Source organism: Protopterus annectens, chromosome 5.part0 (genome assembly GCF_019279795.1).
Source record: "Protopterus annectens isolate FY-2018-M chromosome 5.part0, PAN1.0, whole genome shotgun sequence".
Classification (NCBI taxonomy): Eukaryota; Metazoa; Chordata; order Ceratodontiformes; family Protopteridae; genus Protopterus; species Protopterus annectens.
This window is the reverse complement of record NC_056735.1, coordinates 304840943-304860075: the sequence shown is the minus strand read 5'-3', so window position 1 is coordinate 304860075 and position 19133 is coordinate 304840943. Positions and strand designations below refer to the sequence as shown.

The following is a 19133-nucleotide window of genomic DNA, read 5'->3' as shown; positions in this document are numbered from 1 at the left end:
CCTCTTTTTTTGGACCCCCTTGCAATATCTTCTTAAATGTCTTTTTATCTGTATTTTGTTGAGCTTGTTTATTCTGAATGAAAATACCGGCACATTCAAACAATATTCTCAGAGAAAGAGAAACCCCCCACAGTGAGAATCAGAAACTGAGCTCTCCTCTGAGTCTGAATCAGGCATGTGATGAAAAAAACTTGCATCCATGCCTGCATCTTCCTGTTCTGATTCAAAATCCTAAATCTCTTCAGGAAAAGAGAAATCACTTTTTCTTTTACCAGACATGAATTTAGAAGAAGGATCAATATCCTGAATTAAACCCTGAGCCAGACCCAGTAAACTACTGTTATCCAAAGAAAATTTAGGGGGTGCAGATCCATGCTTGGTTTTCTGCTTCTCTTTGACAAGAAAAATGGAGCTAAACATGTTACTATTGACAGCAGCAGCTTCCCCAATGATTGGCACAGCATTTTCACACAACAGGGAAATTTTCCCTGTTCTCTGTCCCAAGACCAACAAGAGTAGCTCTCCCTTGCACACTGAGGATTCCCCAAGAACTACAGAGGACATGGCCAACCACTAGTCCACAGTGGCAGTAGGTACTACAACAGAAGGATCCAGGATAAAAGAGGAGTTGTCTGAAGTACAACAAATGTCTACAGAGGAGTCACCTACTTGTGGCTGAGACAAATTGCTAGCCTGCTGTGGTGACAAAGGCTGTTTGTTTAATTTTTTTTTTTTTTGGCTGAAAGAAGGACTGACCATGAAACCAGTAGTCTGTTCCATGGTCAAGCTGAAAATGGTTCTTCTTTCCCAGGGAAGGCAAGTAGCAAATTCCCAGTAAACACCACCAGTTCACAAAAGTTACTTTTTTGGCACAAAAACACAGTAAAAATCATTTTAATACACTATGCCAGCCCCACAAAAGTAAAATAAAAAAATGTTCTCCACAGAAAAAAATGTTTTCAGTTACTTTATTCCACTTTTAAACTAACAGAAAAGAATGAGAGCTCTATTTAAAAGTATGTTACAGTCTCGATACAGTTCATTAAAATAACTTCTCTGAAGAGGAAAGAAATAAAACATCAACAAAATTAAGAAAATGGAGGTTTTCTTTCCTCAAATGTAACTTATCTGCCCTGCAAAAACAAAGACAAGCCTCGATCCTTGAAAGTCTCTGAGAAGTGTAATCTTCAGTGATAGTAAAGTTGAGAAGGGTTTGTGCCCAAACTTGTCTTTTAGTCAGTTCAGCTCTAGCCTGCCTGACAGCTTGGGTGCATGGAAGGTGCCCTGAAGCTTTGGATTCTAGTAGGCTGTTATATTCTTGGGAGGATATAACCCATATAACTAAGACTACTGCAGCTGTGATCAGCATGATTATCATAAACAGAGAATCAATCTAAAGTATGTTTTAATGCATATTGTTTCATCTGTAGGCTATATCTATCTGTCTATCTATAAACTTTAACAAATTACACTCTAGCAAAACCTTGTTATCCAGTTTAGGATTCGAGGGAGATAGAACTTTATCTCCAGAGAACAACAGGCACAAGGCAAGAATCATCCCTGAATGGGATTCCAATCCATGATGTAACATCTATACTCATCTGATTTCCTGAGGGAGTTTAGCATCAATAACCTACCTACCAGCATTTATTTGGTAAAGGGAAGACTTTGGATACCACAGCCAAAATCTATGTGAACACAAGAAGGCCATTAAAGCTCTAAATAATAAGCACTCCTATGAGAAATAAATGGTGAAACAAACTCTCCATGGCAGCAACACCAATTCCTGCACCATTCTACCAATGTATGTACATATTATTGTATTTTGTCAACATAGCTTGAATGTTAACATTTGTGAAAACCACTGCTGTCTAAAATGAGCAAGGGTTGTTGAAGCTTTTGTTCCTAATTACTTCCCTTTTATGCCACTATTACTTTATTCCCTCAACTTCCATAACTTTTCTTACTTTCCTCTTCACTCTGAAGTCATTGCTACCCATGATCTTACCTGAAGCCATATCACATTACTATCTTGTACTCCACTTTACTATCCTACCTCAATCTTTTCCCAATTATTTGCCTTTTATACTACAATTACTGCATTTCTTTCTACTATCATAACTATTCTTCACATTGACTCTATTTCTTGTACAAAATCTCTATCCATATCTGTATTATCATTGTATGCTTACTTTTTTATTCTACTCAGTTACTTATTGTATTCATTAATTCTGTTCTATATTGTATGTACTGATTGTAAATAGTAAATTACTTTCATATATGGAGCTTTTCCCCCAGGCCTCCGCTGATGCCCAGCTGGACTATCCTGGTTAACAAATGTCAAATAAAATTAAAATTAAAAATAAAAATAAATTGTACTGCCTTGTGATGCCAGCAGAAGCAGTGAAAGTAATTATCCATTACCACCATCACTGTTGCCTTCTATTACATCTGATTCCTTAGCATAGATAGCTATGTGCTATCTGCATAAAGAATAAACCTTGTACACCATTAAATCACATTCCAAAAACAACACATACAGTAGTTAATTTAATTTGTAAATCCAATGAAATTAAAGGTCGTCTTATTTTGCTAGACTGCACTGAAGATCTACCAGACACGACATGACTGCTTTCCACGGATCATTTTTGATGTTTCTGCACAGCTGAATGCTTTCTTGAACTCATCAAAGTTGCTCATGGCACCTGTAACCCTAGAAAGAAAAACAACAGCATTACTTTACCAAACTGCTGAACCTGGTTAGCAAAGTAATGTACTGCAAGCCATAGTTATCAACAGCTCAGATATTTATACAAAAACTGGAAAATAAGTGTATGTCTTCCCTGCCTCCACCCAGTTTGAAACAAAGTAAAAGCCTTGTAATAACATTATTTTAAAAAATCCATAAAAAAAGACTCCAGAGATTTTTTCCACAGGTAGACAGCAAATGTTGGGGGTGTGATGGGAAAGGAACAGGTTCTTGAGAACATATTTTCTGGGAGTGTGGTGGGTTGGCAGATTTTAAGAATTTCCTGCAGGATGCACTGTTGGAGATGCTGGGTGAGTAGATTGGTGTGATGAGGGAGATCATTTTTCCGAGCTATGATACAGGATCGGAATTGCCTGGACATGATAAGGCATTACTGTGTCTAATTATGCTTGCTGCCAAAAAAGCAATTACTAGAAAGTGGAAATCAAAATCTAAACCAATTACATTAGAAGTAGGGAATATAGTCTTCTTCTTTCGGCTTTTCCCAGTTAGGGGTCACCACAGCAGATCAACTGTCTGCTCATGATTGGCAGTGGAGTTTTCTGGTGTTGAGTTCCCAGCCCAGCACCCAACCTTCCACAGAAGGCACACACATGCATGCACTCACACCTAGGGCCAATTTAGTGTGTCCAATCCACCTATACCATGTCTTTGAGATATGTGAGGAAACCGGAGCAAACTCACGTGACCACAGGGAGGACATGCAGATTCTGCACAGAAGGTACCCCAGTCACAGATCAAACCAGAGAACCTCTTGCTGTGAGGCAGCAATGCTAACCACTGCACCACCGTGGCTGCCCAAGACTTAGGGAATATAGTAACGGAGATAAAGCAACTGGAACTGAGATCTTTAGAAAAGGGTAGGAACAAACTACATAGGAAAATGGGAATTGTGAGAACAATACATACAGGGAAGGAATGAGGTTTAAAAGAAGGCAGGAATTAAATGACTTATGTAATGTTTGACTGAAAATGATTGGGTAGATTATAAATGATGTATAATGTTTGCAAATGAGAGTGTGTCAGTATGGCTTGTCAGGTAAAATGCTTGCAACTAGGATTGTGTAGCTGTGGTTTGTTTTCATTTGTACAAATGTATGATTACTTATATCATAAGTGATGGTTTAATGGTTTAATAGAGATGTTTCTTGTTAAAAAAAGTAAGAATTGAATAATTTATGTAATGTTGCTTAGGTTATATGATGCAATATAAGTGTAATATAATGTTTGTTAATGTTAATTTGTTAATGCAGTTTGTTACTTTTGTATAAATGTAAATTTGCCTATGTCACAAGTGATAATTCAAAAAGTTGTAAAAAGAGATATAAAGTATTTACTCACAGACATAAATAACAGTTATTTCTTCATCATGTCAGCTGTTTTAAGAGAAACCATCCATTTTAGGCTTACAGTTGAGTTCATCCTTTTCCATTCCAATAAAGCATATTTTGTTGCATCTTCATATGTTTGAGGGCACGCATATCCTGTACTGGCACTGACCAAGAGGACACCTGCCCACTAGCTCACTCCATTTTCTGAATAAGCACACATCCAGAAAATGGGCAATTAAGCAATATTTGACACTTACACCATTTACAAATAATATTCAGGTATATTTCTGCCCAAGATAAGGGAACTTCAAGAATTGAGGTGGACTGAGGAAACATACAAATACAGTAGAATAAAAGGAGGTTATTTAGGACCCAGCAAAAAATCTTGTGTCATAGATATACAGATGTGCTAAGAACATACCTGTTATATGTAACAGGTTATTTAGGACCCAGCAAAAAATCTTGTGTCATAGATATACAGATGTGCTAAGAACATACCTGTTACATGTAACATTTGATTGAATCCTAAGAAATAAATCCACCAGAGTGTAAGGAAACATGGGACATTCAAAAGGCCAAAGGAATAGAAGACTGCGTCCTGTAATACTAAAGTATGAAAGGACAGATTCCTAGACTCAAGTCTAAGGCAATAATGACTGATGAAGGTGTGAACCAGGGACCAAGTGACCATAGCACAAATGTCTGTAGTGGTGACATACTGGTACAAGTACTGGATGCAGCCATACTTTTAATGGAGTGGTTTTCACTACAGCATTTTCTGATGGGTGGTGCATTGTGAAATAGTGACAATCCTCTTGATAAAAGTTCACTTGTCAGCAGCCGGGTCTTCTCTCCTTGGAGCAAATAAGACAAACAGCTTTTTCATCTTTGTAAACTAGAGTACTCACTTCAGGTAAAACAAGGAACTGCAGGTAAAAATCTAGGTTGTGAAGGACTATCATCACCTTATTTTCAGCCCACATGGAGAAAACATAAAAGTGAATGGAATACATCAGAGATAATTCAGAATACACTTTCAGGAAAAAATGATAGTTGCCCCCCCCCCCCCAAAAAAAAAACACGATCCTTATGAAAGATCAGCTCTGTGTTGCTACATATAACAGCCTGCAGCTCTGAGATCCTGCAGTTAGAGGTGATAACCACCAGAACGAACAATTGTCAAGAGAAAAATTTCAGTGCCACTGACCTGGGAGATTTAAACATAGGAAGGACAAGCCTGTTGATCACAGAGTTGAAATTCAACTGATTGGTTGTTTAAAGGTGGATGGAAACATGGTACTTCTTTAAAGCAATACATGGGTTTGGGAGGGTGGCCTAATGGTTAAGGTCTTTGCCTTACAAACACAAGGTACAGGGTTTGAATCTCACAGGGGATAACTTTCTAGGCTTAAAATGGCTCGCAAGGGCAGTTAGCCTAGTACTAGCCTATGAACCTATAACTGGCTGGAACTAGCTCCATGATAAGCAAAAAGAGCTGGCACATTAAATTTGATAGAGAACTGAGATCCAAGTTATATACAAGTGCCAGAATTAACTAAAAACTGACCTATTTAGGTTAGCACTGTATTCTGCAATGCCCAAACAAAAAAATATCTTCCACCTGATAAATTCATTTGTCTGATGAGAGGCTTTCTGACATCTTCATTTACTTCTGATAACCAGATGGACGGTACGTCAGAGTTGGCAAATAAATCTCAAGATCAAAGCCCTTAGGTAAAGCTAGTTGACTAAACAAAGCCCTTTGGCTATGACTGGGAATGTTTTCTATATCACAAGGTATTTAAGACTCTGAAAAGATATTCTCTTCCGTAACGGTGATGAAAACTGTTTTATTCCTTCTTCCTTGAACTTTGCAATGAGGCATGGAATCAACAGAAAGTGTATGATGGTGTGCCAGAATGTCTCCTACTACGAGAGATGGATTGCAGCTATAGTGAAGTCCTCCTTTCCCTGCAATACCAAGCATAAACCCTGTCTTTTCAACTTCAGGAGAGGACTGGTTCAGTGTGTCCACCAGCATAATTAATTCCCACGGAATATGAACTGCTGAGACTGATGCTTTTTGGATGGCCTATGGCCAAGACTTCACTGCCACTCTTACACAGTGGGTATGACTACATGAACCTTGCTTCTTAAGCTAATTCTTAATGAACTGAAGGACTAAATTAGGAGGACCTCATGCACAGTTTGTTTCTTGGCAGGTTTTAGTGCTAAGAGGAATGCCCAGAGCTGCAGCTGGATGAAGAAGAACCCACTTTTTAGGAAAGACCATTTTTCTTTGATTTGAAGAAGAGATAGTGTGAGCTCCCCACCCAAGTAACCCAGTAACAAAACATCTATCATCAGGACTTGTGACAATTTTTGTTATAGGAATGAAAGGCTCACCTGGAGAAGGCAACTGGGGTCTGGCACCAGATGAAGCTGCATGAGACCATGTTGGCTCTGCATCCAGTGACAACCTATGATACTCTGCATTCACAGGCATGCAAACAGTGCCATGAAGATTACAGTGCTCATCAAGATCAGAAAGTATGGGATGGTCCACCCCTGCCACCCCCATTGTATCTTTAGTTAGTCTGCCATATTTATGACTTCCAGGGGCCTAGCTGGAAGCAGAAACACCAGGCATCAGAAAATATTCACTTATTCAAATTTATTGGCATAGTGAGAAAGAGAGATCTGACTCCAAACCAGGCAATCTGAGTTGACTTAGCAGTTCAGATGCCTTATGGAGCTGGCCGATGAAAGGAGGATTACTATAACAATGTCAGCTTACATTATTTTGAGGGGAAGGTGTACAGGCACATGCTTGGGGTGTATGCTTCTGTGTTACTGTCACTGGAAGAGACTGGAGACCACACAGAAGTATTGGCTACTAGGGTAGGGCAATCTTGAGGTGCTATGTCACTTTACAGAACTGAGTGATATGATATACCTCTGCAGATGCTTATTCTGCACTGTACCTTGGAGTGTATTACTGGGTATTCATTATGAGGTTGGGCTACAATAACACGCAAAAGTCCCTGCTGGCCCTCTTGATCAGTTCTTGACAATGGTAATGAGGGAAAAATAGACCAGCTGGCCAAGAGAGAGGCTGATGGTTGGCAGGCAGAGATGGAGACAAAAAAAATACAATAAAGAGAAAGTGTTCAGTTCCATCCATATGAAAGCAATCCTCTGATATATACTCAAATATGAGTTTTCTCAGTTTATAGTCACCATTCGTAGACTATAGCCACAGTATCATGCACTCCATGTATATAGTAGGAAGTCATTCAGTGGAAACATGAGGAGTGAGACATCTGGGTAAAAGTATACTATTAGATCCTTCTGCTATCAAAGCCAACAATTTTGTGAATTGGATAGCAGCAGGTTGTATTAAAAGTGACACTCATACAGAGTTAATACTGGAAATCTTCTGCATGGATGTTATTGCAATGATGTACCAAAAGATTTCTGCCAATATCCAAAACACCCTTTCTCAGCAGAACCATGACCCCCCTGGAAAAATCACCATTCTGAATCTGACATACCATGTGTCCCTCTTGAAGAAACAGAGTTCCAGGACAGGACAAAATTCATACATGTGATCTCAATGCAAACATAAAAATGGATATTAAGTACACTAAACTGGCTCCATTCAACCTGAACAAAAAAATTAAGGAATATCATATCACAGTTGTTCAATTACTGTTTATATGCTTGCCAAATAAAAGTGCTCTAAGCACATTTAAAAGAAGTGATACAATTCATGCATTTAGCACACTAGAAAATCAGGCATATGACCTTGAACTCATACTATATTTGACTAAATAAAAAAAGTAGAAATGATGGTCTTTCGGCTTTTCCCGGTTAGGGGTCGCCAAAGCAGAACTCCGGTCCGCTAATGATTGTCAGTGGATTTTTATGGTGCCGAGTTGCCAGCCCGGTGCCCAACCTTTAAATAAGGCACACCCATTCATGCATGCACAGACCTGCATGTCTTTAGACATCACTCGACCACGGGGAGGACATGCAGACTCCCAAAAAAGGTGCTCCAGCCGAGAATCGAACAGGAGAACCTCTTGCTGTGAGGTGACAACGCTAACCACTGCACCACCGAAAAAAGTAGAAATGAACACCAAGAAAATGCTGTTTTATGAGCATAGTGTGTCAGTCATGTTTAATTTTACCTGAATAATGGAGGGCTGTGGGCTCCAGTCTGGATTTGATTCCTTGCAGCTTCTGGTCTAAATGAAGTACATCTGACCTGTAGGAGACATGCCGCAATGAAAAAAATATTGTAGTATAAACTCCCAGTTTAATAAAAATCAGAATCAATAATATTCTTGGACATAAGGATATCTTAGCCAACCCTTTCTTTCTACCACTTTCGCTGCTTAATACGTAAAACATAAATTGTTGTTAATGTCTGAGTTATTTATCCTTTTTACAGCCTCATGCTACAATCACAATTTACATGTATTATACTCAGAATTTTCCTGATTATTACTCCAGTTTGTCCTTTTGAAGGTCAATGTATATATTGTAGACCATTTTTCGAAGAAAAGAAAACTGTTGCTCACATTCCTTTGAATCATTCTCTACCTGTAAACCGAAGCAATGAAGAAAAAAACATATCCATGTAGCATTTGTCAGCAAAGTAAGCCAAAGAGATTTATTCAGATTGGTTAGACTACTAGCTAAGTGAATTATTAGGTGTTTCTTACAAGTGCTTCCATCAAAGTACTCATAAACTACATTACCAGGTTTAAGAAAAAGGAGGTACACATACATGGGCCACACTGGCACAATGTTCTCCCGGGTGAAGACTGGACAGAGACAACAGAAGAAGGACTGTCTAGAGGTAGTTGAGGCTCCATGCTGATTTCAAACCCCTTGTGGAAAAGAAGGGGTAGGCAGTATTGACTCTCCTTGCATGATCCTTCAGAGGGTGTTTGTTACAGGTATCTGTGGGGGCAGAGAAATAAAACAAAAACACTCCCCAGCAACAGTATGTGTACAATGTTGAACCAGGTAATTCAGTCACTTCACCAGCACCAGAAGTATAACTGGAAGCTCAGCAGACCTGGCAGATGAGGAGAGGGTCTGGCAAAAAATGATGGTCAGCTGTGAGGATAAAAAGTGGGGGATAAAAGCTCTGTATAAAATGCTACAATGTATAGCCAGCAAATAGCCTCTTTGCTTTAGGAAAATATCATTCTGCATGGCTTTATGCAAACAATGCAATGCAATGCAAACACTTTAAGAAATCTGTTTACATATAAATTCTTAAATATATCTTCAGTAAATGGTTCTTGTTATGAGAAAGTTATCTTATATTATTTTAAATCATTCATGTGCATAAATCAAACTGTATAACTTGTCTCTGTAAATTTTCAAAATAATTAGCCCCTTTACCAAAGGCAATAGTACTGATTTAAAATAAATCAGTTGTGCACAAAAATCATTCCAAATAATCATTTCTTAATGTTTAATGTAATTTCTGATTATCCCTTTATTAAATAAAAACACTTTGTAATGGTCTTAAGACAGTGGCATCCTGCCAGCCAAAGTAGAGCAGGGCTCTGCACTTATTTGGTTCATCTATTATTGCAGATAACACATTATTGTACCATTCAAATCTATGTATAATCTCTGCCTAACACAAAATACTATGCCAAGAGTGCAGCTCTGGTACTGGAAGAAAACAGTATATAATAATAGCAAAACAACCAGCAAATCAGCCACCAAACTCAAAAATTGTCAAAGTATATGTTTAATACCAAAGGTAGGTTAAAAACATCCACAGTTTAGCACTTTCATCTGTATAACTAAGACATCATCTGAACTATAAATGTACTGCTTATGGAAGCCATTTTAAAACTTAAGCGCAGAAGACACACCTCCCATGTAAACCAATCACAACATGTTGTAGCTGAAATGAGTGTGAAACGGAAAAAATAAAGTAACAACACTAAAAATAAGTAAAACCTTTTAAAACCTAAACCAAAACACATAAATACAAACTAGGCAAAAAATTTCATACATAGAAACACAAATAAATATTCTGCTGGCTCTCCTTTTTCATTCACTGCTGATAGAAATATTGTCATTTAAACCGGGAAAGTTTGTAGCATCCAACTTAAGCTGCCATGTCATTTTAACTTCAGAGTTATTTACCTGGCTACATGTGCATCTTGTCCCACTTTCTATGTGGAAAAAAGTAAGAACGTTTTGAACAAGCGTATCAATCAGCATGTTTACAGTATTCAGCATAAGGCAGTAAAAGTGCACTGGCCAGGCATTCCACTGTTTGTGACAAATTCACCAAGTTTACATCTCTAGTTCTTGAAAAAATACAAAATTCCCCTTACGTAGGGGACTGGCAGAACAAACTGCTTCACCGGGAAATTACTTTACTTTTTTCTATTTCACACTGATTTCAACTACAACATGTTGTAATTGGTTTACATGGGAGGTGTGTCTTCTGCATTTAAGTTTTAAAATGGCTTCCACAACCAGTATATTCATAGTTCAGATGAAGTTTTAGAGTTACAGATGAAAGCACTAAACTGTGAATGTTTTTAACCTACTTTGGTATTAAACATATTATTTCACAAGTTTTGAGTTTGGTGGCTGACTTGCTGGTTGTTTTGCTGTTAAAATATGTCAGCTATAGGGATATTTGCAATAGCGAACCAACCCCTCATGCAAGAATCCTGTATCTCCAAATTCTGTCATTACTGTCCAATATCCAAACTTTTTACCCAACATAAAAGCTAAGAAAAACTAATCTACATCCAGTTTCCATCCTACATCACCAAGTACAACTCCTCTTATTCAAACAGCATGCATACTTTACAGCTCACATAATACTTACAGCCATTTGGGCACTCACAAGCCAAATTATTTTAGGAATGGACAAAGGACAACTTACAGGTGCTACATTTCTCAACCTGAACAAATGTTTTGATCTAGTAAATCACAAGTTACTACTAAATCACCCACTTGAGATAGGCAGTAGTTTAGATGCACTATCTTGGTTCCACAACTGTCTTCCTAATGGCCACTTCTCTGTAAAAGTCAACTCAGACAGACAAAATGAAACAAGGACAACTACAAGGCTCCAGCCTTCTCACAGATAGCCAAAATAAAACAAGGATGACTACAATGCCCCATCTTTCTCACAGATAGCCAAAATAAAACTAGTATGACTACTAGGCTCCATCCTTCTCAGAGATAGCCAAAATAATACAAGGATGACTACAAGGCTCCATCCTTCTCACAGATAGTCAAAATAAAACAAGGATGAATACAAACTCATCCATCTCACAGATACCCAAAATAAAACAAGGACTACAAACTTTTCCATCTCACAGATACCCAAAATAAAACAAGGATGACTACAAGGCTTCATCCTTCTTACAGATAGCCAAAATAAAACAAGGATGACTACAAGGCTCAATCCTTCTCACAGATAGCCAAAATAAAACAAGGATGACTACAAACTCATCCATCTCACAGATAGCCACATTAAAAAAAGGATAACTACAAACTCATCCATCTCATAGATAGCCAAATTAAAACAAGGATGACTACAAACTCATCCATCTCACAGATAGCCAAATTAAAAAACGGATGACTACAAACTCATCCATCTCATAGATAGCCAAATTAAAACAAGTATGACTACAAACTCATCCATCTCACAGATAGCCAAAATAAAACAAGGATGACTACAAGGCTCCATCCTTCTCACAGATAGCAAAAATAAAACAAGGACAACTGCAAACTCATTCATCTCACAGATACCCAAAATAAAACAAGGACGACTACAAACTCATCCATCTCATAGACAGCCAAAATAAAACAAGGACAACTACAAACTCATCCATCTCACAGATAGCCAAATTAAAACAAGGATGACTACAAGGCTCCATCCTTCTCACAGACAGGCAAAATAAAACAAGGACGACTACAAACTCATCCATCTCACAGGCAGCCAAAATAAAACAAGGACGACTATAAACTCATCCATCTCACAGATAGCCAAAATAAAATGAAGATGACTACAAACTCATCCATCTCACAGATAGCCAAATTAAAAAAAGGATGACTGCAAACTCATCCATCACATAGATAGCCAAATTAAAACAAGAATGACTACAAACTCATCCATCTCACAGATAGCCAAAAGAAAACAAGGATGACTACAAGGCTCCATCCTTCTCACATATAGCCAAACTCAAACAAGGACAACTACAAACTCATCCATTTCACAGATACCCAAAATAAAACAAGGACTTCAAATTCATCCATCTCACAGATAGCCAAAATAAAACAAAGATGACTACAAGACTCCATCCTTCTCACAGATAGCAAAAATGAAACAAGGACAATGGCAAACTCATTAATCTCACAGATACCCAAAAGAAAACAAGGACGACTATAAAGTCATCCGTCTCACAGACAGCCAAGATAAAACAAGGATGACTACAAACTCATCCATCTCACAAATAGCCAAATTAAAACAAGGATGACTACAAGGCTCCATCCTTCTCACAGACAGGCAAAATAAAACAAGGACAACTACAAACTCATCCATCTCACAGATACCCAAAATAAAGCAAGGACAACTACAAAGTCATCCATCTCACAGATACCCAAAATAAAACAAGGACTACAAACTCATCCATCTCACAGATACCCATACTAAAACAAGGATGACTACAAGTCTCCATCCTTCTCACAGATAGGCAAAATAAAACAAGGACTACAAACTCATCCATCTCACAGATACCCAAAATAAAACAAGGATGACTACAAACTCATCCATCTCACAGATAGCCAAAGTAAAACAAGGACTACAAACTCATCCATCTCTCAGATAGCCAACTTAAAACAAGGATGACTACAAACTCATCCATCTCACAGATACCCAAAATAAAACAAGGATGAATACAAGGCTCCGTCCTTCTCACAGATAGCCAAAATAAAACAAGGATGACTACAAACTCATCCATTTCACAGACAGACAAATTAAAGCAAGAACGACTACAACCTCAGCCATCTCACAGATAGCCAAAATAAAACAAGGATGACTACAAACTCATCCATCTCACAGATATCCAAAATAAAACAAGGATGACTACAAACTCATCCATCTTACAGATAGCCAAAATAAAACAAGGATGACTATAAACTTATCCATTTCCCAGATAGCCAAAATAAATCCAGGACTACAAACTCATCCATCAAACAGATACCAAAAATAAAACAAGGATGACTACTAGGCTCCATCCTTCTCACCGACAGCCAAAATAAAACAAGGATGACTACAAACTCATCCATCTCACAGATACCCAAAATAAAACAAGGACGACTATAAACTCATCCATCTCACAGATACCCAAAATAAAACAAGGGTGACTGCAAGACTCCATCCTTCTCACAGATAGCCAAAATAAAACAAGGACTACAATGTCATACATCTCACAGACAGCTAAATTAAAACAAGGATGACTACAAACTCATCCATCTCACAGATAGCCAAATTAAAACAAAGATGACTACAAGGCTCCATCCTTCTCACAGAAAGTCAAAATAAAACAAGGACAACTACAAACTCATCTATTTCACAGATACCCAAAATAAAACAAGGATGACTACAAATTCATCCATCTCACACATAGCCACATTAAAACAAGGATGACTACAAACTCATCCATCTCACAGATACCCAAAATAAAACAAGGACTACAAACTCATCCATCTCACAGATACCCAAAATAAAGCAAGGATGACTACAAACTCATCCATCTCACAGACAGCCAAATTAAAACAAGGATCACTACAAACTCATCCATCTCACAGATATCCAAAATAAAACAAGGACTACAAACTCATCCATCTCACAGATAGCCAACTTAAAACAAGGATGATTACAAGTCTCCATCCTTCTCACAGATAGCCAAAATAAAACAAGGATGACTACAAACTCATCCTTCTCAAAGATAGCCAAAATAAATCAAGGATGACTACAAACTCATCCATCTCACAGATAGCCAAATTAAAACAAGGATGACTACAAGGCTGCATCCTTCTAACAGATAGCCAAAATAAAACAAGGATGACTACAAACTCATCCATCTCACAGACAGCCAAATTAAAACAAGGATCACTACAAACTCATCCATCTCACAGATAGCCAAATTAAAACAAGGATGACTAGAAGGCTGCATCCTTCTAACAGATAGCCAAAATAAAACAAGGATGACTACAAACTCATCCATCTCACAGACAGCCAAATTAAAACAAGGATCACTACAAACTCATCCATCTCACAGAGATACCCAAAATAAAACAAGGATGACTACAAGCTCATCCATCTCAAAGATACGCAAAATAAAACAAGGACTAGAAACTCATGCATCTCACAGATAGCCAAAATAAAACAAGGACTACAAACTCATCCATTTCACAGATAGCCAAATTATATCAAGGATGACTATAAGGCTCCATCCTTCTCACAGATAGCCAAAATAAAACAAGGATGACTACAAACTCATCCATCTCACAGATACCCAAATTAAAACAAGGATGACTACAAACTCATCCATCTCACAGATACCCAAAATAAAACAAGGACTACAAACTCATCCATCTCACAGATACCCAAAATGAAACAAAGACAACTACAAACTCATCCATCTCACAGATACCCAGAATAAAACAAGGACTACAAACTCATCCATCTCACAGATACCCAAAATTAAACAAGGACTACAAATTCTTCCATCTCACAGATAGCCAAAGTAAAACAAGGATGACTACGAACTCATCCATCTCACAGATGGCCAAAATAAAGCAAGAACAAGTACAAGGCTACATCCTTGCTCCCTTCTCTTCTTTATCTACATAAGCAAACTACCTTTATACCTTAAAAAGAAGTCATCTTCTACCCTTGAACCTGAGGGCCAAAAATGTGATCCTTCTTTAAACTGTAGCAAACTACTAAGTGTAACAAGCAGCATTCTTCAGCTCCATATCACACCCATATTACTGAGCATTTCTTAATGCCGATAACTCTATATACTATACACAGTGTATTACAGTTATTCAGACCAGATCACAAATGCAGTGCCAGCCTTCACATAATAGTACTACTGATCACGCCCCCTGACACCTTGTGTCAAGATTATCACCCCCTTCTCTCCACCCTATCTACACTTCTTTCCTCTTCCAACAACTTCAGAAATCAAAGTCACATAGATCCTACCCTACAGGCTCCTAAAAACTACATTGCACAGATCATTGTATCTCGTTACTACACCCTGAAGTATGGAAATCTATCCCTGCCAATCTCAAATAAATATTTTCTTACCCAAAATCCCACACACAACTTAAATATTGTTTTTAAGATAATGTTTCCTGCAAATGCCACCACTCATTAAATGGACACATTGCATAATTGAATCTGGCTCTGTTCTGTCAAGCTACATCCTAACATGTTTGCATGACATCCTTGCAAATGCAACTTAACTGAACAGTCATTCTGACTGCATTGTATATAATGGCATATTTATTTATTTATCCTTTGTTGAGCAGGCTAGTCCCACTAGACTAGTAGCCTTTTTTCAAGGGAGGCCCAAAGGGGCATTTATACTACTAGAGAGAACAGACCAGGGAATCATGAGATTTACCTTACTATTGTTGATAGGTGTAGCAGGAATTTTTGCATCCACCTGAGCCACCACCAACTCAAGCAGATGGGACCTGAATTTTATGTCGAATCTGAAGGATGACACTCTCAGGAGTTTCTTTGTTTTCCTTATTTACTTCTCGCTGGGCTGAGACTGAAAGTAATCTTTTTTATTAGTGTTTTTCTTCAGTTAACAAATTCAAATAGATAACTAAATAAATGCTTTCATACATAGATACATAAATAAAGAAATAACTACATATTGTGCATACTGCTCTACATGCCAGCATAAGGTTTTTCTCACACTCGCTGGGCCATTTTTATTTTATTTATTTTACCCTATTGATGATTTTGTCTCCTGCAACCCTGACAGTCTGCCTGTACACATACGGCACATGTGTTTTTAATTAAATTAATCCAGCATGCAAAAAACTCCCTTACCAACCTCAGTAAGAAGCTGAGATCCCTCATAAAATCATCCAAAGCTAGTTACGAAAATAAAATTGCCAAAGATTCCAAAGACAACCACAAGGCATTCTATACCTATGTCAAGAATCTAAATGGCAATGCTCAGATCTGCTCTGAGCTACAACAGAATGGCATTAAATATACTGATCCCATGGATATTGCCAATATCCTGGCAGATCAATTCAGTGCAAACTTCACCCCCCTCTCACCCCCTAAAGAGCCCATCTCAATACCAAAAGATTGCCAAATTCCAGTAATCATGACCACACATTTAAAAAATGCACTTTCCAAAGCTAAGAATACAGCATCCATGGGACCAGATGACATCCTAAGCTGTGCACTACATGAACTATAAAATGAACTGGCACCTCACCTAAGTGTCATGTTTAATCATAGCCTCATCTCAGACTTCATGCCCACTGAGGTGCTTACAGCTACAGTTATCTCACTCCACAAGGGGGATCCACCTTGGATCCCGGGAACTACCACACCATCAGTCTGACGAGCCTGATCTGCAAGGCCATAGTTTCATAGTTTCATAATATAGTACTAGGCTATCTGCCCTGGGGCATTTGTAAGCCTAGCCAGAGTGATGTGGCTTTTGCCACCCCATGAAATGGTACAAAAAATGTACAGAATAAATTTAGAATACTGTGCCTCTGTCTAGTAGTGACACAATGAAGGTCCCCTTATATAATAGAATTAGTTTACTGTGCCCCTGTCTAGCAGTGACACAGATGTGACCCCTGGGATAAACTTACGATCTCCCATCCACTCATCAAGATTTCTCTTGAAGAGAGTCAGCGAGAGGCTCTGCCTAATACGAACTGGGATCTTGTTCCCAAGCATGGGAAGCCTCTGGGTTATGAATCTATCCCGCCAGCATGTCCTATTCATACTTGTGCCGAGGTTTAAGTCTTTAGCTCTCGTGGTCCTGATGGATTTGTATTTTTTGAGGTGGAGCATGTCCATCAGATCCTGATTGGACATGGCCTTGTATGTCAGGCAGAGATCACCTCTGAGCAGGCGGTATGCTACTGAATAGAGCTGAAGTTTCTTTAGTCTGGCAGAATAAGACATATGTTGCAGACCCTTGATCCTCTTGGTGAGGTACTTTTGTGGTCTCTCCAGCTGTTGCAAATGCCGGGTGAGGTACATACCAAATGGGGCATTGTACTCAATCATGGGTCTGATGAGGGAGGAGTATAGGGGTACAATGACATCCTTGGATCTGGATGTGAATCCCTTCATGATGAGGTGTGCAAGGTAGAATGTTTTTCTAACCACTTTGGCAACGTGGGTGTCAAATGAGAGGTCGCTGTCGACTTGGGTCCCTAGGTCTCTGATTACTTTTTCCGTACTCAGTGGGTTGCTGTCTATGTGATAATTTGTGGGTACTTTGTTTTTCCCAAAGGGGATGACTATACATTTTTTGGCATTTAGTTTAAGGCCGTGACTCCGGCACCAGTTGTCCGTTTCTGTGAGGCCTTTTTGTAGGATGTATGTGTCCGCTGGTGTATCGACTATGGCGCCTAGTTTGCAGTCATCTGTGAACTTTGTCAGCCACAGCCCTCCCATGTTTGCTTTAACATCTGAGAAATAAATGCCGAACAAGAGGGGTCCCAGGACAGATCCCTGTGGGACACTACATGTGACTGGCTTTGAGTCTGACATTGCTCCAGTGATTTTTAACATTATGAGTTCTGTCCTTTAGCCAGTTTGCAACCCATCTAGTGACATAAGGGTTTACGTTTAAGTTGTTGAGCTTATCTATGATGCCTGAGTGGGGTATTGTGTAGAAGGCCTTAGCCAAGTCCAGGTAGGCTGTATGGACTGCTTTGCCCTCATCAATGGCTCTAGTGACTGTTTCGAAAAAGTCAACCAGGTTCAAAAGGCAGGATCTGCCCTTTACAAAGCCGAACTGGGTGGGGTCAAGTGTCTGTAGGTCCCCTATGTCTCTGTTTATGAGTTCCATAATGATTCTTTCCATAGCTTTGCAGACCAGGCTGGTTAAGCTTATGGGGCAGTAGTTTCCGGGGTCTGTAGAGGCACCCCCTTTGTAGAGTGGGACCACTGTTGCTGTACGCCAGTGTTCAGGTACATATCCCGAAGTAAGGCTAAGGTTAAATAGCATTTTTATGTGTGGGTTTAGCTCTTCTTGGAGTTCACGTAACACGCAACCAGGGATACCGTCAGGTCCCATTGATGCTGTGTTTTTAGCTTTGTTTAGGGCGGTTCTCACTTGGACATCTGAGATGACAGGGAGATTACATTCAGCTGGGATAAGTATTTCTTCTTTTGGGGGTGAGGGAGGGGAGAAATTTGCACTGAACCTGTCAGCCAGAATGTTGGCAATATCTGTGGGTTCAGTGTATTTTTTGTTGTTGTGAACCAACTCTGAGCATATATGAGGGTTTCCACCCAGGTTTCTAACATAGCTGAAGAAGTCTTTGTGGTTATCTTTAGTGTCCTTAGCAATTTTTCTCTCAAAGTTGGCCTTGGATGTTTTTTTGGATGTTTTTATGAGAGAACGTAGTTTTCTGCTAATGTTGATCATAGATGTCTTCCCTTCATGGGATTTTGCTCTGACGTGCAGTAGCTTCCTTCTTTTGTTATACAATTTGTTAATGGCTGAGGTCCACCAGACAGGATGCTTGTCTTTGGTGGAGAGGAACTTGGATTTATTTGGGATTGCATGATCCATGCATTCTTGGAGATGTCCATAGAAAGCATTTGTGAAGGATTCAGCATTGTGGGATGTGGTATCCACTGGCACAGTGGGCTTAAAGGATACCATCTCAGTCTTAAGAAGAGTGAAGTCTGCTTTTGAGAAGTTTTTCACTGTGGTCTTTTGTGCTGG

The 19133-nt window shown here is 38.9% G+C and overlaps 1 protein-coding gene across 1 annotated transcript in view; it reads right to left on the bottom strand.

The window, feature by feature from the left end:
* Positions 1-954: 954 nt before the first annotated feature.
* The window catches only part of PHEX (phosphate regulating endopeptidase homolog X-linked), a 1091028-nt gene continuing 1072849 nt past the window's right edge, over positions 955-19133 (bottom strand). The window contains exons 21-22 of the mRNA XM_044072288.1: positions 8295-8371; positions 955-2713 (exon numbers count right to left, since the gene is read on the bottom strand). Of these exons, the coding sequence (XP_043928223.1) occupies positions 2611-2713; positions 8295-8371 (180 nt within the window). The 3' untranslated portion in view covers positions 955-2610. The remainder of the gene's footprint in view (positions 2714-8294; positions 8372-19133) is intronic.